This window comes from Bipolaris sorokiniana (genome assembly GCF_000338995.1).
Source record: "Bipolaris sorokiniana ND90Pr unplaced genomic scaffold COCSAscaffold_10, whole genome shotgun sequence".
In the NCBI taxonomy this organism is placed as follows: Eukaryota; Fungi; Ascomycota; class Dothideomycetes; order Pleosporales; family Pleosporaceae; genus Bipolaris; species Bipolaris sorokiniana.
This window is the reverse complement of record NW_006911904.1, coordinates 541,479-557,936: the sequence shown is the minus strand read 5'-3', so window position 1 is coordinate 557,936 and position 16,458 is coordinate 541,479. Positions and strand designations below refer to the sequence as shown.

The following is a 16,458-nucleotide window of genomic DNA, read 5'->3' as shown; positions in this document are numbered from 1 at the left end:
GTAATGTCATGCCATGCAATGCCGCCAGTCAGGTATCGATAAAGAGGCGACGGCTGCCCGCCTGGGCCCGTGGGGATCGCTGCCGCCGCCGCCATGATCAAAGTCTTGTTGTCGAGCGCAGGGGGGCCGTGGTGGTCGTGGTGTCGCAGGAATAGCATGCATTTCCCAATATTCACACGGGCTCCCCCTTCATCTACGGGGGACGTCTGCACGCCTCGCCCGCCATGTCGACGACCGTTTCACCTCTGCTCATCACGCCGACTCAATTTCGCCACGCACGCGCGCATCAGGAGACGAGTCAACCCTCCGCCTTGTGCTCGCTCGGTCAGCAGAATGGCCGTGTAATGGATGTACCTAGTATGTATGTACATACATGTATATATAGTAGTAATAGTAGTACGGACGGACGTACTGCCGGACATAACCTGTGCGTGGTCCGCCCTCGACCTGGTGGAGCGGTGGGCCTCGATAGATTCTAGCGCTGGTGTACAGAATCGATAGTCACGTGATGGTCCGCTCCCTGGGAGCCAGCCATGTCTGGAGCTGACGACTGCAACGTTGGCTACGCAATCGATACACCCCAGCCCTTTAGTGCATTGCAACATGCAGTAGGCGTCGCTACCGCCACCCAACTTGCTGACCTGCTCTGCGAACACCAGTCGTAGTAAGTGCTGTCTTGCTTCTTCAGCTTGCTCCTATACTTCTTTTCCCCATAGTTCCGCCTCCGCAGTCAACAAGCCCAACAATATTCTACCGGACGGCCACAGCGCAACCTCGTGTGGTGCATTTGTGCTTGTTTCCCCCTCCTCTCCTCCCCCGCCCAATTGTCCTGGGCAGCGTTGAGCAAGAAACGGTCATGTTGCCGTGGGTGCCAAAGAATTGGAAATGCTCCGCAGAGGCTTCTCCTGCTTGGCCGCATCAACGAAAGCAGACGGGTGGAGCCGTCGAGGTGGATGCGAGACGCAATAGCCCGCTTGTGCTGTATTTTATTCTATTTTTGCGCCCCCTTTTCGTGATCGCTGTGTCTCCTGGTCAACCCGCGCCATGTCCCGATCTGTGCGCCCGACGGGCAAAGCGTGCTAGCCACTGGCTAGCTACAGGCATACCACGGCCCATGCACCCTCCCATCTAGCAGACGGCCAGTATTCCACCACCGAGACCCCTTTGCGAGCTACTAGCAACGGCCCTGGACGTCTTCTACCTTCGTTCGTTTGTACTGTAAACCTTTCATCACGCTCGCTGTTTGTAATTCCTCTTCTTGGGCCTGCCAGTTACTTCGTTTGTTGTGAAGCCTTCGTTTTTTCTTCTGGCTGCTCTGTCCGCCCTGTCCGCCCCCCTAGTGTGCAGCCAGCCCTACGGACACGGCCGCCGCTGTCTTGTAGTAGAGATTCGCCCTACCCAGCCAGCAACTCTTCAATCCCACCCGCTCCTGCCGTCTGATCTCGCGGCCGCCCTTGCCTGACTTCCACAGTCGCTACTCACGCTCCCACGGGGACGCGTCTGCACACCATGGCTTCCAACCCGCTGCAGAATCCCTCGCTGCCCTCGCTGCCCCAGCACCAGCAAAACGACACGGGCTTGACTTCTGCCCTCGCCAGTCGCTACCATGCACATCTCCCCATTGCCCATCTCTCCTCACAAGGCATTGTTGCCATCAACACTTGCACAGACTCGAGTCTCGGTGTCGATGGTGGCAAGGAGGGAAGTGCCCAGCAGGCCGCTGAGGACCTCTCCCAGCGCGCCTACACTCGTCTCGGTCAACGTTCCGAGGACCAGGCTGTCGTCTTCCTGTACGTCCCCTCATCCCCATAGCATGCATGTCTATCTGTCTTCTGTATCTAACCCCATAACAGAGGCGAGTCCGGCGCCGGAAAGACAACGATTCGTGGTCACATGCTCAGGTCCTTCCTCTCTTACTCGTCCACGCCCCTCTCCAAGAAGATTGAACATGCAAACTTCGTTTTCGATGCCTTTACCACGACAAAGTCTCTCACGACCCCGCAAGCCTCCAAGTCTGGTCTCTTATTAGAGCTCCAGTATAATACCGCGACCGCTAATCACGCTACCCTCCTCGGTGCCCAGTTCCTCGCACACCGTCTTGAGCGCAGCCGCATCGCCTCGGTCCCCACAGGAGAGCGTACCTACCATGTCCTCTACTACCTCCTCGCCGGCACCAGCCCCAACGAAAAGAAGCATCTGTTCCTTGATGCCATAGGAGGTGACGGTTCCGGAGGCAACCGCGCCTCGATAGGTGCCAACAAGAGGTGGCGATATCTTGGTCATCCCACCCAGCTCAAGGTGGGCATCGACGATGCAAAAGGCTTTGCTGATTTCAAGTCGGCCCTCCGAAGGCTCGAGTTCGGTAAGGAAAGCATTGCCGGCATTTGCGAGGTCATGGCCACCATTCTGCACATCGGACAGCTCGAATTTGAAATGGGCCAAAACACAACACCTGCGCCCGACGAGAGCGGTGGATACTCGCACGAGGGTGGCGAATCCATCACCGTTGTCAAGAACAAGGAAGCTCTCAACCCCATTGCCCAGTTCCTTGGTGTGTCCATTCCTAGTCTTGAACAGAGTCTGCGATACAAGTCCAAGACGCTGTACCGTGAGCGTGTCACTGTCATGTTGGATCCCAAGGGTGCGCGGGCCAACGCAGATGAGCTGGCTCGCTCCCTCTACTCACTTCTCGTCACATGGGTCATGGAGCAAATGAACTCGAGAATCTCCGTCCCTGCTGAGGAGATCTCCAACACCGTGTCCCTTGTCGATTTCCCTGGCTTTGCCAACTTTGCCTCGACGGGCTCAGCACTAGACCAGCTGCTCAACAACACAGCCAATGAGTCTTTGATCTCTTTCTGCCAGGAGAGCTTCTTCCAACGTCAAATTCAGGAACTAGAGGCTGAAGAGATTTCCTTGCCTCCCATGGCATTCTATGATAACACTGCCGTCAAGACGGGCTTGATGAAGCCAGGCAACGGACTACTTAGCATTCTTGATGATCAAATGCGTCGTGGTAAAACCGACATGCAATTCCTCGAAGCCATCCGCAAGCGTTTTGACGGAAAGAACCAGGCCATTGTTCCAGGCAGTCTGACAGTCGTGCAGCCAGGAAGCAACTTCCCCACACCCAATACCTCGCCTGCATTCACCATCCGCCATTTTACTGGTGATGTAGACTACAGTGTCGAGGGTCTCATGGAGGAGAACGCTGAACTCATTTCCGGTGACATGATGCATCTGCTCAAGTCTGCCCAGGCTCCTTTTATCCAACAGCTCTTTGGACAAGAGGCCCTGCAGAAGATGTCCCATCCCAAGGAAAAATCCACCATTGTTCAAGCTACCGTCAGCTCCAAGCCTACCCGCCAGCCAAGCATGGCAAAGCGCAAGGCCGACAAGACTGGCCGCTTTGGACGTCCTCTCAACGTTTTCGACGAGGACGCCATGAGCGATGCAGAGAGCACCACTTCAGGAGTCAGGAAGCCTGGCGAGTCGGCTAAGCAAACTGGTGCTGCCGGTCAATTCATCAGTTCTCTGAGAACCATTGAGTCGACGCTCCGCAAGGCCAACGCCTACTTCGTCTTCTGCTTGAAGCCCAATGACCGAAGAATTGCCAACCAATTCGACAGCAAATGCGTGCGCCAGCAAGTGCAGGCTCTGGGGATTGCTGAGATTAGTCAACGCTTGCGCGTCGCTGATTACAGCATTTTCATGCCGTTTGCCGAGTTCCTCGGGCTTGCTCAAACTGATCTCGCTATTGTGGGAAGTGACAAGGAGAAGGCTGAGATGGTTCTCGATCAAAGGCCATGGCGTGAGAATGAAGTCCGCGTCGGTGCTACTGGTGTGTTCTTGAGCGAGAAGTGCTGGCTTGAGATTGCAAACATTTCCGGTGTCACTCCCTACGCACGCGGCCCAGGCGACTCCAATGATAATCTGCACACTCCCGATGCTGGCCGCTCTTTTGGCGATGCTCGAGCGGGTCTGCTTTCACCATCGCCTGGCGGATACTATGATGACAAGGGTGGCAACTACTTCGGCGCTCGAGACATTGATGCTCGTTCAGAAGCCCCATCTGGTATCACCAACGGTGACATGTTCCACGGTTTGGAGCAGCCAAAGGCCTTGGACGAGAAGACTGAAGACGCAAAGCTGGAAGAGGTCGAAACTGTCCCGGTTTCCGGTAGCCGAAAGCGATGGGTCTTCATTGTTTACCTCATGACTTGGCTCATCCCTGACTGGGCTATCCGAGTCATCGGGCGGATCCCCCGCAAAGATGTTCGTACGGCGTGGCGCGAAAAGCTAGCCATCAACATGATCATTTGGTGGAGTTGTGCCTTCGTCATCTTCCTCATGATTGGTTTCCCTAGGGTCATTTGTCCTAAACAAAATGTCTACTCCACTGCCGAATTGTCTTCTTTCGATGGCAAGGAAAACAGGAAATCATATGTGGGCATCCGTGGTGTAGTTTACGATCTTGGCTCATTCATCCCTCATCACTACCCTAGCATTGTTCCTCAGAAGAACTTGGAGAAGTATGCTGGAAAAGACGTTACCAATCTGTTCCCTGTACAAGTCTCTGCTTTGTGCTTGGGCAAGAGCGGTCAAGGAATCGACCCCGCGGTCCAGCTCAACTACAAGAACTCCAACTACACTGACTCCACCGTCAACAACCTGATCAGTGCCACCGACTTGAACGCTCAATACCACGACTTCCGCTACTTCACCAACGATTCTCGCCCCGATTGGTGGTACGAGCAGCAAATGTTCCTCAAGGCCAACTACCTGAAGGGACGTCTTGGTTACAGTGCTCAGTACCTCAAGACGCTTGCTTCAAAGAGCAATGCTATCGCTTACATGAACGGCAAGGTGTACGACCTCACAGACTACATCCCCGGTGGTCGTCAGCTCAAGTTCCCTGCTGGTCAAGATCAAGGTAACGGCGGCATTGACACCAACTTCATGGAAGACTCTGTTGTGGACATTTTCCGAGTTCAGGCTGGTAAAGACATCAGCAAGTATTGGGACAATCTTCCTCTGAACGCCCAGTCCAAGGCAAACATGCTGACCTGTCTCAACAACCTCTTCTACGTCGGAGATGTCGACACTAGGAACTCAGCAAGATGTCAATTTGCTACTTACTTCCTGCTTGCTATCTCCATCATGTTGGCCGCCATTGTTGCTTTCAAGTTCCTTGCAGCTCTCCAGTTCAGTCGCAAAACCGATCCGGAAAACCTCGACAAGTTCATCATCGCCACTGTCCCTGCGTATACCGAAGACGAGGAGTCTCTGCGCCGTGCTATCGATTCTGCTGCCAGGATGAAGTATGACGATAAACGCAAACTGCTCGTTATCGTCTGCGATGGTATGATTATCGGTCAAGGAAACGACAAGCCAACCCCCCGTATCGTGCTTGACATTCTCGGTGTACCAGAAGCCACAGACCCAGACCCATTGAGTTTCGAGAGTTTGGGTGAAGGTCAACGTCAGCACAACATGGGCAAGATTTACTCTGGTCTGTATGAAGTACAGGGTCACATTGTTCCCTTCTTGGTCATCGTCAAGGTCGGAAAACCCTCTGAAGTCTCCAAGCCTGGTAACCGAGGAAAGCGTGATTCCCAGATTGTCCTCATGCGATTCTTGAACCGCGTTCATTACAATCTTCCTATGAGCCCGCTGGAACTTGAGATGCATCACCACATCCGCAACATCATTGGTGTTAATCCCACCTTTTATGAGTTCTTGCTGCAAATCGACGCCGATACTGAGATTGCATCAGACTCCGCTACTCGATTCGTTGCTGCTTTCCTTCACGACACTCGTCTGCTTGCTATTTGTGGTGAAACCGCTCTCAGTAACGCCAAGTCTTCATTCGTTACGATGATGCAGGTTTACGAATACTTCATCTCTCACAACTTGACAAAGGCTTTTGAGAGTTTGTTCGGCTCCGTCACCTGTCTTCCCGGTTGTTTCACCATGTACCGCATCCGCGCTGCCGAGACTGGAAAGCCGCTGTTCGTCAGCAAAGAAGTCGTGGAGGCCTATCAAGAGATTCGAGTCGATACGCTGCACACCAAGAACTTGCTGCATCTCGGAGAAGATCGTTATCTGACCACGCTGCTTATCAAGTTCCATCCCAAGTACAAGACCAAGTATACCATGCGAGCACACGCCTGGACTGTCGCTCCTGATAGTTTCTCTGTCTTCATCTCACAACGTCGTCGCTGGATCAATTCTACTGTGCACAACTTGGTCGAACTGATTCCGCTGCAGCAACTGTGTGGTTTCTGCTGTTTCAGTATGCGCTTCATTGTGTTCATGGATCTCCTTTCCACCGTTGCCCAGCCCGTCATTATCGTCTACATTGGCTACCTTGCCTATGTGCTGATCTACACACCGGATGTTGTACCCATAACGGCATTCATTCTCCTGGGTGCAATCTATGGTTTGCAAGCAATCATCTTCATTATCCGACGCAAATGGGAAATGATTGGCTGGATGATTATCTACATTTTCGCCACTCCGGTCTTCTCCTTTGCCCTCCCATTGTACTCTTTCTGGTTCATGGATGATTTCTCATGGGGTAACACGCGTCTTATCGTTGGTGAAAAGGGTCAAAATATCGTTGTATCAGACGAGGGCAAGTTCGACCCTGCATCCATTCCCAAGAAGCGATGGGAAGAATACCAGGCAGAGATGTGGGAGCAGCACACCATCCGCGATGACCGTTCAGAGGTTTCTGGTTATACATACGCCACCAGGAAGCCATTCGGAAACGCATCTGTCGCTGGCTCAGAGTATGGAGGCATGGCCCCATCTCGATCCATGTCTCATCTCAACCTTCCCCGCTACGACAACCACTCACGACTGAGTCTCGCGCACAGCGGTCATGGAATGGATAGTGTGGAGATGGCCAACCTGCCAAGCGATGAGGCCATCCTGGTCGAGATCAAGGACATTCTATCCAAGTCTGATCTCATGAATGTCACCAAGAAGCAGATCAAGAGTGAACTAGAGCAGAGGTATGGTTTTCTGAAATTCCTTCTTACGGTTTAGGCTAACAGTTTAATAGATTTGGATGTGATCTCACGCTCAAGAAACAGTTTATTGGTTCTGCGGTCGAGTCGCTGCTCATCAGTGGCCAGCTGTACTAGGGCTTTTGAGCTTGTTGCTTTGTGTTTTGCCGTGCAATGCTAGCTTATAACACGGAGCTTCTGCTGTCATCATTACCTAATGTTGCATTCTATTCGGTCGGAGTTTTAATTTGAAAGGGGCGTTTATTCCTTTAGAGTTATGGAACGGTCGCAGCTATAGTCAGTCAGTTATACTGGTTTTGCATTGGGAAGGAAAAAAATAGGAGTAGATATACCGCCGTAAGATAAACACGTCTCGCCATGAGGCATTGAAACGTAATCACCCCCGCCTTGACCTTGTTCTAGTAACTTGTCCTACTACTTTCGCGTCCATATCTCAGATTCGATGTACTCTTGCTGATGCTGGTGATGAGGTGAGCTCTGCTGCCCTTGTGTGGTCCGTGCGCCTGCAGAATTACCCCTCCAAAGTCGCCCGCCGCCACACAGAACAATCGATAACAAACGGAAATTCGCTGCCTAGTGTGTGCGTTTAGCCTTTGCTGTGGCTTCTGGGTGCGAATTTCTACAACGCTCTTTTTCTACGTACGGTCCAGGCCTTTATTGGTTGAAGTCTTTGACTCACGGGACCTGGGTTCGGCTGGGCTCCAGTTTTACTGACAGTTGTTGGCCACTCCTTCATCTACTGCTTGAAGCTTGACAGCGCTAGCACCACATCCGCCACCTCGCACTGAACTTCCCTTCCACTCGCCTTCCGAGTGTGATCGCTGTGCTCGTTACCAGAACGTCTTCTTCACGGCGACTGGATATACCATCTCGCATAACCGCTCGACTTAATACATTTGATACACGATGCCGCCAAAGAAGAAGGGCAACAAGAAGGCGCAGGATGACGACTGGGAGGCTGAGTTAGGCGAGACTGTTGCGCCACAGAATGGGGATGCAGCAGAAGCAAAGCCCGAAGATGTTGCTGCAGAGGACGATACCGCAGGCGGAGGTCTGATGGCTGCGCTCGCAAAGCGTGGCAAGAAGAAGAACAAGAAGGGCGCCAACCCAGATGTCGAAGGCGAAGACCCGCCTGCTGACGGTGCAGATGGAGACTTCCAAGACAAGGCACCACAAGAAGGGGGCTTCGATGACGATGATGACGACGTTTTCGCTGGCAACTACGGCAAGAAGAAGGGCAAGGGTGGTGCTGCAAAGGCAGAAGAGCCTGCAGAAGAGAAGTCTACAGATGCGCCGCGAGTGAAGACCAAGGCGGAAAAGGAAAAGGAGAAGAAGGAGAAGGAGAAGCAGCGAAAGAAGGAATTGGTACGTTTGTTGTTGCAGAAGCACTCGGCACTGTTCCCGACTAACGAACTGTCATAGGCTGCGAAGAAGAAGGCCAGTGGCCCTGCAAAGGCCGAACCTGAAAAGGATGCCGAATCCAAGCCAGCTGCCGCTGTAGCCTCTACACCTACGCCTGCTGCAGAGGCCGCCCCTGCTGCTGGTGGCAAGAAAAAGAAGATCAACCCTGCTCTAGCCGCCCTTCAAAAACAACAGGAAGAACGCAGGAAGAAAGAGGAGGAGATTGCGCGCGCCGAGGCCGAAGAAAGAGAAAGGCTACTCGAGTTGGAGAGACAAGAGGCAGAAGAGCAAAAGCGCAAAGAAGAGGCTAAGGCGTTGAAGAAGCAAAAGGAGAAGGAAAAGATTGAGCAGCTCAAGAAAGAGGGCAAGTACATGACCAAAGCTCAAAAGGAAGCAAAAGCCAAGAACGAGCTACGTCTACAACAGTTGCTTGAACAAGGAAACACAAAGGTCGCAGGCCTGGCTGACGAGGCTGAAAAGAAGAAGAAGCCAGTATATGATGACCGAAAAAAGAAGAAGAAGGGTGAGAGTCAGAAGGAGAAGGAGGCTCGTGAGGCTGAAGAGGCTGCCAAGAAGATGGAAGAACTCAGGCTGGCTGAGGAACAAGCCGCCAAGGCAGCCGAGGAGGCTGAGAAAGCTCGCCTCGATGCAGAAGCAAAGAAGGGCGAAGATGGAGATTCTGCGGACGATTGGGAGGCGCAAGCCGACGAGCTGGATGGCGTCAAAGACAGCTGGGACGTCGATACCGATGAAGAGGAAGAACGTAAGGCGAACGAGAAGAAGGTGAAAGAAGAGAAGGCTGCAGCAGAGAAGGCAGCTGCCAAAGAAGCTAAGAATGACGGTTCAGAGTCAGACTCTGAAGAAGACAGTGACGACTCGTCCGAAGACGAGCAAGGGACTGCCGCTCAGAGAGCCGAAGCTGCGCGCAAAGCTGCTGCTGCTGAACGACGCAAACAAGCCCACGAGGAAGCGCTGGCAGCCCGGTCCAAAGACAACCTCCGCTCTCCCATTTGCTGTATTCTTGGTCACGTCGATACCGGTAAAACGAAGTTGCTTGACAAGATCCGACAAACCAACGTGCAAGAAGGCGAAGCTGGAGGTATCACCCAACAGATTGGTGCCACTTACTTCCCGGTCGAAGCGCTCCAGAAGAAGACTGCGGTTGTCAATAAGAACAACGAATTTGTCTTCAATGTCCCTGGTCTCCTCGTCATTGACACACCTGGTCACGAGTCTTTTACCAACCTCCGATCTCGCGGTTCATCGCTCTGTAACATTGCCATCCTCGTCATTGATATTATGCACGGTCTCGAACCACAGACTATCGAGTCCATGAAGCTTCTTCGAGACAAGCGAACACCCTTTATCGTGGCGCTCAACAAGATTGATCGTCTCTTCGGCTGGAAGAAGATTGACAACAACGGTTTCGAGGACAGTTTCAGCCTCCAGAAACAGTCTGTTCAGAGTGAATTCGAGGAGCGATGGAACTTCGTTCGCACTCAGCTGCAAGAACAGGGTTTCAACTCGGAGCTTTTCTTCAAGAACAAAAACATGTCAAAGTACGTGTCTGTATGCCCGACCTCGGCACACACTGGAGAGGGTATCCCAGATATGATCAAGCTCATTGTCAAACTTACTCAAGAACGTCTGACCAATAACCTCATGTACCTTTCCGAGGTTGAGTGTACTGTTCTCGAAGTTAAGGTCATTGAAGGTCTCGGTACGACGATCGATGTCATCTTGTCCAACGGTGTGCTTCACGAAGGTGATCGTATTGTGTTGTGCGGTAATCCAGAACCCATAGCAACGAATATTCGAGCGCTCTTGACGCCTGCCGAGATGAAGGAGCTGCGTGTCAAGTCACAGTACGTACACAACAAGGAAGTCAAGGCTGCCATGGGTATCAAGATTGCTGCCGATGGTCTTGACCAAGCTATTGCTGGTTCGCGACTACTCGTTGTCGGTCCTGATGACGACGAAGAAGACCTCATGGATGAAGTCATGGGTGACCTCGCCCACCTGCTCAGCAAGGTATCCAAGACTGGTCGTGGTGTTTCTGTCCAGGCCTCCACCCTCGGATCTCTTGAGGCGCTGCTCGAATTCCTGCGCGTTTCTAAGATTCCCGTCTCTACCATCTCCATCGGACCCGTTTTCAGGAAGGATGTGCTTCGTGCGGGAGTCATGTTAGAGAAGGCCAAAGAGTATGCCGTCATGTTGTGTTTCGATGTCAAGGTTGACAAGGAAGCCAAAGCCTTCGCTGAAGAGATTGGCGTCAAGATCTTCGAAGCGGATATCATCTACCATCTGTTTGACAAGTTCACGGCGCATATGAAGCAACTTGAGGAGCAAAGGAAGGAGGAGTCCAAGATGTTGGCCGTCTTCCCGTGCGTACTCAAGCCCGTTGCTGTCTTCAACAAGACCAACCCCATTATCATTGGTGTGGATGTTGTTGAAGGTGCTTTGCGAATGACAACGCCAATCTGCGCAATCAAGAAGAATGCTGCCACTGGTGCCAAGGAAATCATTCAACTTGGAAGAGTGTAAGTCTTGTAATCCTCCACAATATGCAATCCACTAATCTGTCACAGTACATCCATTGAGCGAGACCACAAGCCGATGCAAATTTGTAAGAAGGGCCAGCCTTCCGTCGCTGTCAAGATCGAAGCGAGCAGCCAGCCCATGTACGGTCGTCACTTGGAAGAGGGCGATACACTGTATTCTGCTGTGAGCAGGAAGAGTATTGATACGCTTAAGGAGTTTTTCAGAAGCGATGTCAGTCAGGAAGAATGGAAATTGATTGTGCAGCTCAAGCAGTTGTTCGATATTCAGTAAATCTCTCTGGGGAAGAAACAATAAGAAAAAGTCGGGAAGGCTAGAGGAGATGCTCATGGATAAGTAAAGTATGCGAGGAGCGCATTGGAAGAAAGAGTAAAAGTAGCATGCTAGGGAGAGAAAAAGGGTAAGGTAACGAACGTCAGGTGTAGTGTATAAGTTCTGGTTGTCAATGTATAGTTTACAATTTTTTATGTTTGTACATTCTTGCTTCTCGTGAAGCACGTTGTCCTTGATTCAACATGGAAGTGGTGGTGATTTCGATGTGAAAGTCTTAATACATTTGATTAGATTATGCTTTTTGTGCATGGATTTTTCTGATTCGTGTCTATGGCTTATTATTATCTTTCTTGTATTGATACTCGTAGCATGCGACTCTCTGCGCTTATCTTGATATTTGAAAGATGTAGTAAAATGTTAGCTAGTTAATTATTGATTATGCCAGCCCCTTTTTCCTCTCTCAAAAGAGTCTTGACACCGCCGCACTTATCTTCGGCCGTAGTCTTAGAACGACGAGTGAAGAGTGGAGATGTGACTTGGGTTATTCTATTCCGCGACGCGTTCCCCATCGGCCTCGCCGTGAAACCCAACAACAGCCTCGGCATGAATGCGCAGACTCACGAGTCATGTGTGGGTAACAGATGATACACTTGAGAAGGGGGATTCGAACCTTTTTTTGCAGACAATTCAACCAATGCATCATTCTGCCTAGATGTACGTAATCAAATGCATATCAATTTCGTTCTGGAATACATACTCTAGCGACAGAAAGAAAGTAGATTCAAACTTGAAAAGCTAGAGAAAAGCAACCACAGATTTCCCTAAAAAAGACCCACTTCAATCAAAATAGACACATGTAGAGCGATCGGCTCGGTCCCGAAGATGCCCTTCGCCCCAGCTCGGTTCCCCGATGCCATCGCTTCTCGAAGCTCAACAAGACCAAACCTGTCCCTCCACCCTCGATCTGCCTCTTGCACCATGGCGACACCAGATCGCCCACAGCAAAGATGCTCATCTACTCGCTGTGTCCGAGGATCTCGGAGCAAAGACAGAATCCTGTTGTTGCGACCGTGCGGCGATTCGAGGCGCGAGGCGTCTTTATGTACTTTTACTGTACGTATGTCTTCAAGGTTAGCTTGGTGGTGATCTCTTATCTACGGACTGAGCATGAGGACGTGAGGCGATGTAGCGGTGTGTCGGGGCCCAAGTATGTTTTTTTCTCTTTCTTGCTTGTTTTGTTTCCCGGGTAGTACTTCTTGTCAAGGTGTTCGTTGTTTCGTTAATTTTATTTCTCCTATTCTTCTAGATTCTCCGTGATTTCTTTCTGGAAATCAAAAGAAGTGGGTGAAAAAAAATCTGTTTGTTTTCCTCATGGTTGGTGTTGTACCAAGTAGTGAGACGGGTCCGGCATTGTCTTCGTCGTCGTCATCGGGAAACACGGCGGTATCGATGAGACGGGCGAGCCACGGGGATGTGGAGAGAGTTGCTGAACAAAGTTGTCAGGTGTCAGTGGAAGAGGAGGTTGTGAATGCGAGTTATATCTCGGAGAAGCAAGGACAGCAAGGCCGAGATCTGGATGCCGCAATAGCAGTAAATGCGACCGACATGCCTTCACAGCTACAGGAACGACCCAAAGCCTTGGACTGGGACGGTCCTGATGATGCTCTTAATCCGCATAATTGGAGCATATCCCGCAAATGGTTCCAGACGTGTACGATGTCCGGTATTGCCTTTGTAGGCATGTTCGCCTTATCAGTGTTTACGCCTGCGATCGAAGAAGCCGCGTTGGAACTCGAGTCTACACCACTTGTTTCCACTTTTGCGTACTCGATATACTCGCTTGGCCTAGCATTTGGCGGACCATTTGCCGCTCCCCTTAGCGAGACATTTGGACGGCGGCCTGTTGTTTTCATCAGCCTGCCCATTTTTGCGCTATTTATCTTGGGAACCGGGTTTGTACACAGTATGGCTGGATTGCTGGTTGTGCGGTTCTGGGCTGGATTCTTCGCTGCGCCGAGTCTGAGTATGGGGTCTGGTACGCTCAGTGATATATGGCCGCCTGAGAAACGGTCGGGTCCTATATCCCTTTATGTTGCGGCTCCATTTTTGGGGCCGGTAGTAGGTCTCCTCCTGGGAGCTTCGGTAACGCAGACTCAAGGATGGCGCTGGACGTCGTGGGTGACACTCTTCTTTACCGTCGTGCTCGTCATAGCGCCCGCGCCTTTCTTCATGGAATCGTACAAACCCGTTCTTCTACGTCAGCGTGCAAAGAAACTCAACCTCCCGCTCCCATTCTCACCAACCGAAGACATGCCTTTGCCAAGAATCGTCAGCACATACGTGACCAAGACACTTACAAGGCCAATGCACATGCTCTTCACCGAGCCCATCATCGCCGCATTCAATGCCTACAGTGCCTTCAACTTTGGTCTCCTCTACGCGTTCTTCCCCGCCTTCCCATACGTCTTCAAGAAAGAATACGGATTCGACAGTGTCTCCACCGGCCTAACGTTTCTCGGCCTGGGAGTCGGCGTCATCGTCGCAACAGCATGTAGCCTTTCCTTCACTAGATTGTACTACATCCCGCGTGTAAGACAGGCAGTCATGGAAAAACGACCACTCCCGCCATTCGCAACGTCACGATTAAAACCAGAAAAGCGCCTCCCGCTCGCCATTGCCGGCGGGCCTCTTTTGACCGTCAGTCTCTTTCTCTTCGGATGGTCAGCTGCATACAGTGTACATTGGATCGTTCCTACCATTGCTGAAGTCTTCTTCGGCTGCGGCAATGTGCTCATCTTCATGGCATGCATGATGTATATGACTGATACGTATGGACCTCTTTACAGCGCTAGTGCAATGGCCTCCAACGCCATTCTGCGATACGTTCTCGGTGCTGTGTTTCCTCTCTTTGTGGTTGAAATATTTAAAAATCTGGGCGCACAGTGGGCTTGTACACTATTGGGTTGCTTGAGCTTGCTGGGTGTGTCTATACCGTTTTTGTTAAGGAGGTATGGCGAGGTGCTGAGAAGTAGAAGTGGGTATAGGCGCGATGGGTAAGGTTAATAGTAGTAGTCGATGTAGTAATGTTGTCCTAGATCAGACAGCGGCAGGTACGCTCTTCGTGGTCTAGCTCGAGAACAGCATTGTTGTTGATATTGAAGCTAAGGACTATGAATGGAAAATTGATGATATTCACTTGGCATAAATCCAGTATGAGTTAAGGGTTTGACGACGCACCCAGTAGGAGGACTGTTTTGGGTATAGAAGTAGTGTGATTAATGTGCCTAGAGGAATGAGTAGCTCATGTTTGATGTATGAAAAATACTTTGCGGGATACGTTGAGCATAAATTATTATCACACTACGCAGGGATCTCTTCCATATTATTTCAGCATTTTATGCTCTCCCTCTTATCCTCTCAATTGTCTTAACGCTCGCACATTAGCCTAGCTTAATTTTGTCGGAACCATTCCACACCCCACTCTCTACTCTTTACACCACCCAACCACCAACACCACTATCCAAAAAGTTAACCCCTCTCTTTCTGAACACAGAGAGGGTATAGGGTTACAAAAAAGCAGCAAATTGACACGAGTGGGGTTCGAACCCACGCACATTTCTGTAGTAGAGATCTTAGCAAGACTTAAATCTACCGCCTTAGACCACTCGGCCATCGTGTCGATGGAGAAACTGGGATAATTTTCAAAATAAATCGTACATATCACACGTAAAATACGTAGATTCCGCAAGGCTGTGGCATTGATGGGGAATAATGGTTCCACAAAAGAAGCTGTTTGGGATGACAAGGGTTGAGGGCGATGCGGGGTAAATAATGGGTCTGTGTTGGACATTCTTGGTTAGGGTCTGGTAGGCGTGATTTGGCATGTTGACTTGACTAGATCTAAACAATAACATTGCTGTGAGCAGGTACACATGTCTCGGAACTCAAAAGGACTCAGTACAAGTAAGAAGGTATATTTGGAAAGAATAATTGTTTCACACGAGCGAAACCATCACGCGTATAGGTTACGCCATCATCACACGTAAGACACAGTAGCATACAAAAAAATCCACCAGCAAAGCACTGACAAAGAAAAATTGCCTAAAATAATTTTCTCCCCCAATATATAAAAACTATCCAACTATATACAAATCCCGTCCCAAGTCCCATACCATCTCATCTACCCACTGTACAATTTGAAGGTTTCAACGCCACGTTTAGCTCACTACATTAAGCATTAGAGAATTTACGCAATCCATCGCTTGGCCAGCGACTGCGCCGCCTTTGCGTCATCGGGGTTGTTCTGTGCCAAAGCCGCAAGGATAGATGTAATATCATCCTGTCTCTTCTGGATGCTTTGGCGGGCAGCAGCAGCATCATCTGGGTTGTTAGCCGCAAGAGCAGCGAGGATGCTTTCAACATCGTCTTGACGCTTGCTTGCTGGTTTAGATGCAAGTTGCTGAGCGGCAGCTGCATCGTCGGGGTTGTTAGCCGCAAGGGCGGCAAGAATGCTGTTAATGTCGTCCTGGCGCTTGCCTAAGAGAGGCTCTACAGCTTTTGAGTTAGGAACGACATAAGGCTCGCGCTTGTGCATCGGAGAAGAGGCGAGTTGCTGGGCAGCAGCAGCGTCATCCGGGTTGTTGGCTGCGAGCGCGGCAAGAATGCTGTTGATATCATCCTGAGGAGCACGCTTCTGTGCACCGTTAACGGCTTGCTGGGCGGCAGCCGCATCGTCAGGGTTGTTGGCTGCGAGGGCAGCGAGGATGGAAGCAACATCATCTTGACGACGGAGCTTGACATTCATAACGGCAGCAGCGGCCTCGGCATCCTCGGGGTTGTTCTCACGGAGAGCTTCGAGGATGCTAGCAACATCATCCTGAGAGGCACGCTTGACTGGTTCATGTTAGATGTGTTTGTCTCTTTTTATATCTAGTTACGAAGTTTACCTGACGAAGCCAAGACGATGCTGGAGAATGCAGCGACGGTGAGGAAGGCTGTGTAACGCATGATTGCTACTGAATAAAATCAAGCTATAGAAGAGCGAGACAAGAAATATATACAAATAAGTAGAGTGACCGGCACAGAGGTTAAAGTATGAAAGGACTGAGGAGATGGAGTAGGTTGATTCGAACACAAGGCGGCTACGTCAACCTAAATACGACGACCTCAAGTGATTGTACGAGCGAAACAA

At 50.8% G+C, this 16,458-nt stretch overlaps 4 protein-coding genes and 1 non-coding gene across 5 annotated transcripts; 3 read left to right on the top strand and 2 right to left on the bottom strand.

The window, feature by feature from the left end:
* The first annotated feature begins 1,148 nt into the window (after nt 1-1,148).
* COCSADRAFT_182748 (glycosyltransferase family 2 protein) lies at nt 1,149-7,450 on the top strand. Its single transcript, XM_007703626.1, has 3 exons — nt 1,149-1,790; nt 1,854-7,019; nt 7,070-7,450. Exons 1-3 carry the CDS (start codon nt 1,510-1,512, stop codon nt 7,149-7,151), a joined length of 5,529 nt encoding a protein of 1,842 aa, XP_007701816.1. The 5' UTR covers nt 1,149-1,509; the 3' UTR covers nt 7,152-7,450.
* Nucleotides 7,451-7,593: 143 nt separating this feature from the next.
* Nucleotides 7,594-11,574, top strand: COCSADRAFT_121120 (uncharacterized protein). Its single transcript, XM_007703625.1, has 3 exons — nt 7,594-8,399; nt 8,457-10,975; nt 11,024-11,574. The coding sequence occupies exons 1-3, from the start codon at nt 7,941-7,943 to the stop codon at nt 11,265-11,267; spliced, it is 3,222 nt and encodes a 1,073-aa protein (XP_007701815.1). The 5' UTR covers nt 7,594-7,940; the 3' UTR covers nt 11,268-11,574.
* A 1,298-nt stretch (nt 11,575-12,872) lies between these two features.
* COCSADRAFT_94061 (uncharacterized protein) lies at nt 12,873-14,324 on the top strand (the record flags this gene model as incomplete). Its single annotated transcript, XM_007703624.1, has 1 exon — nt 12,873-14,324. One exon carries the CDS (start codon nt 12,873-12,875, stop codon nt 14,322-14,324), a length of 1,452 nt encoding a protein of 483 aa, XP_007701814.1.
* A 528-nt stretch (nt 14,325-14,852) lies between these two features.
* Nucleotides 14,853-14,946, bottom strand: COCSADRAFT_t57. The gene has a single exon. It is a non-coding gene; the product is annotated as a tRNA-Leu (tRNA).
* Nucleotides 14,947-15,513: 567 nt separating this feature from the next.
* COCSADRAFT_27943 (uncharacterized protein) lies at nt 15,514-16,274 on the bottom strand (the record flags this gene model as incomplete). The annotated part of the gene is made up of 2 exons (XM_007703356.1): nt 15,514-16,160; nt 16,214-16,274. The coding sequence occupies 2 exons, from the start codon at nt 16,272-16,274 to the stop codon at nt 15,514-15,516; spliced, it is 708 nt and encodes a 235-aa protein (XP_007701546.1).
* Nucleotides 16,275-16,458: the final 184 nt, after the last annotated feature.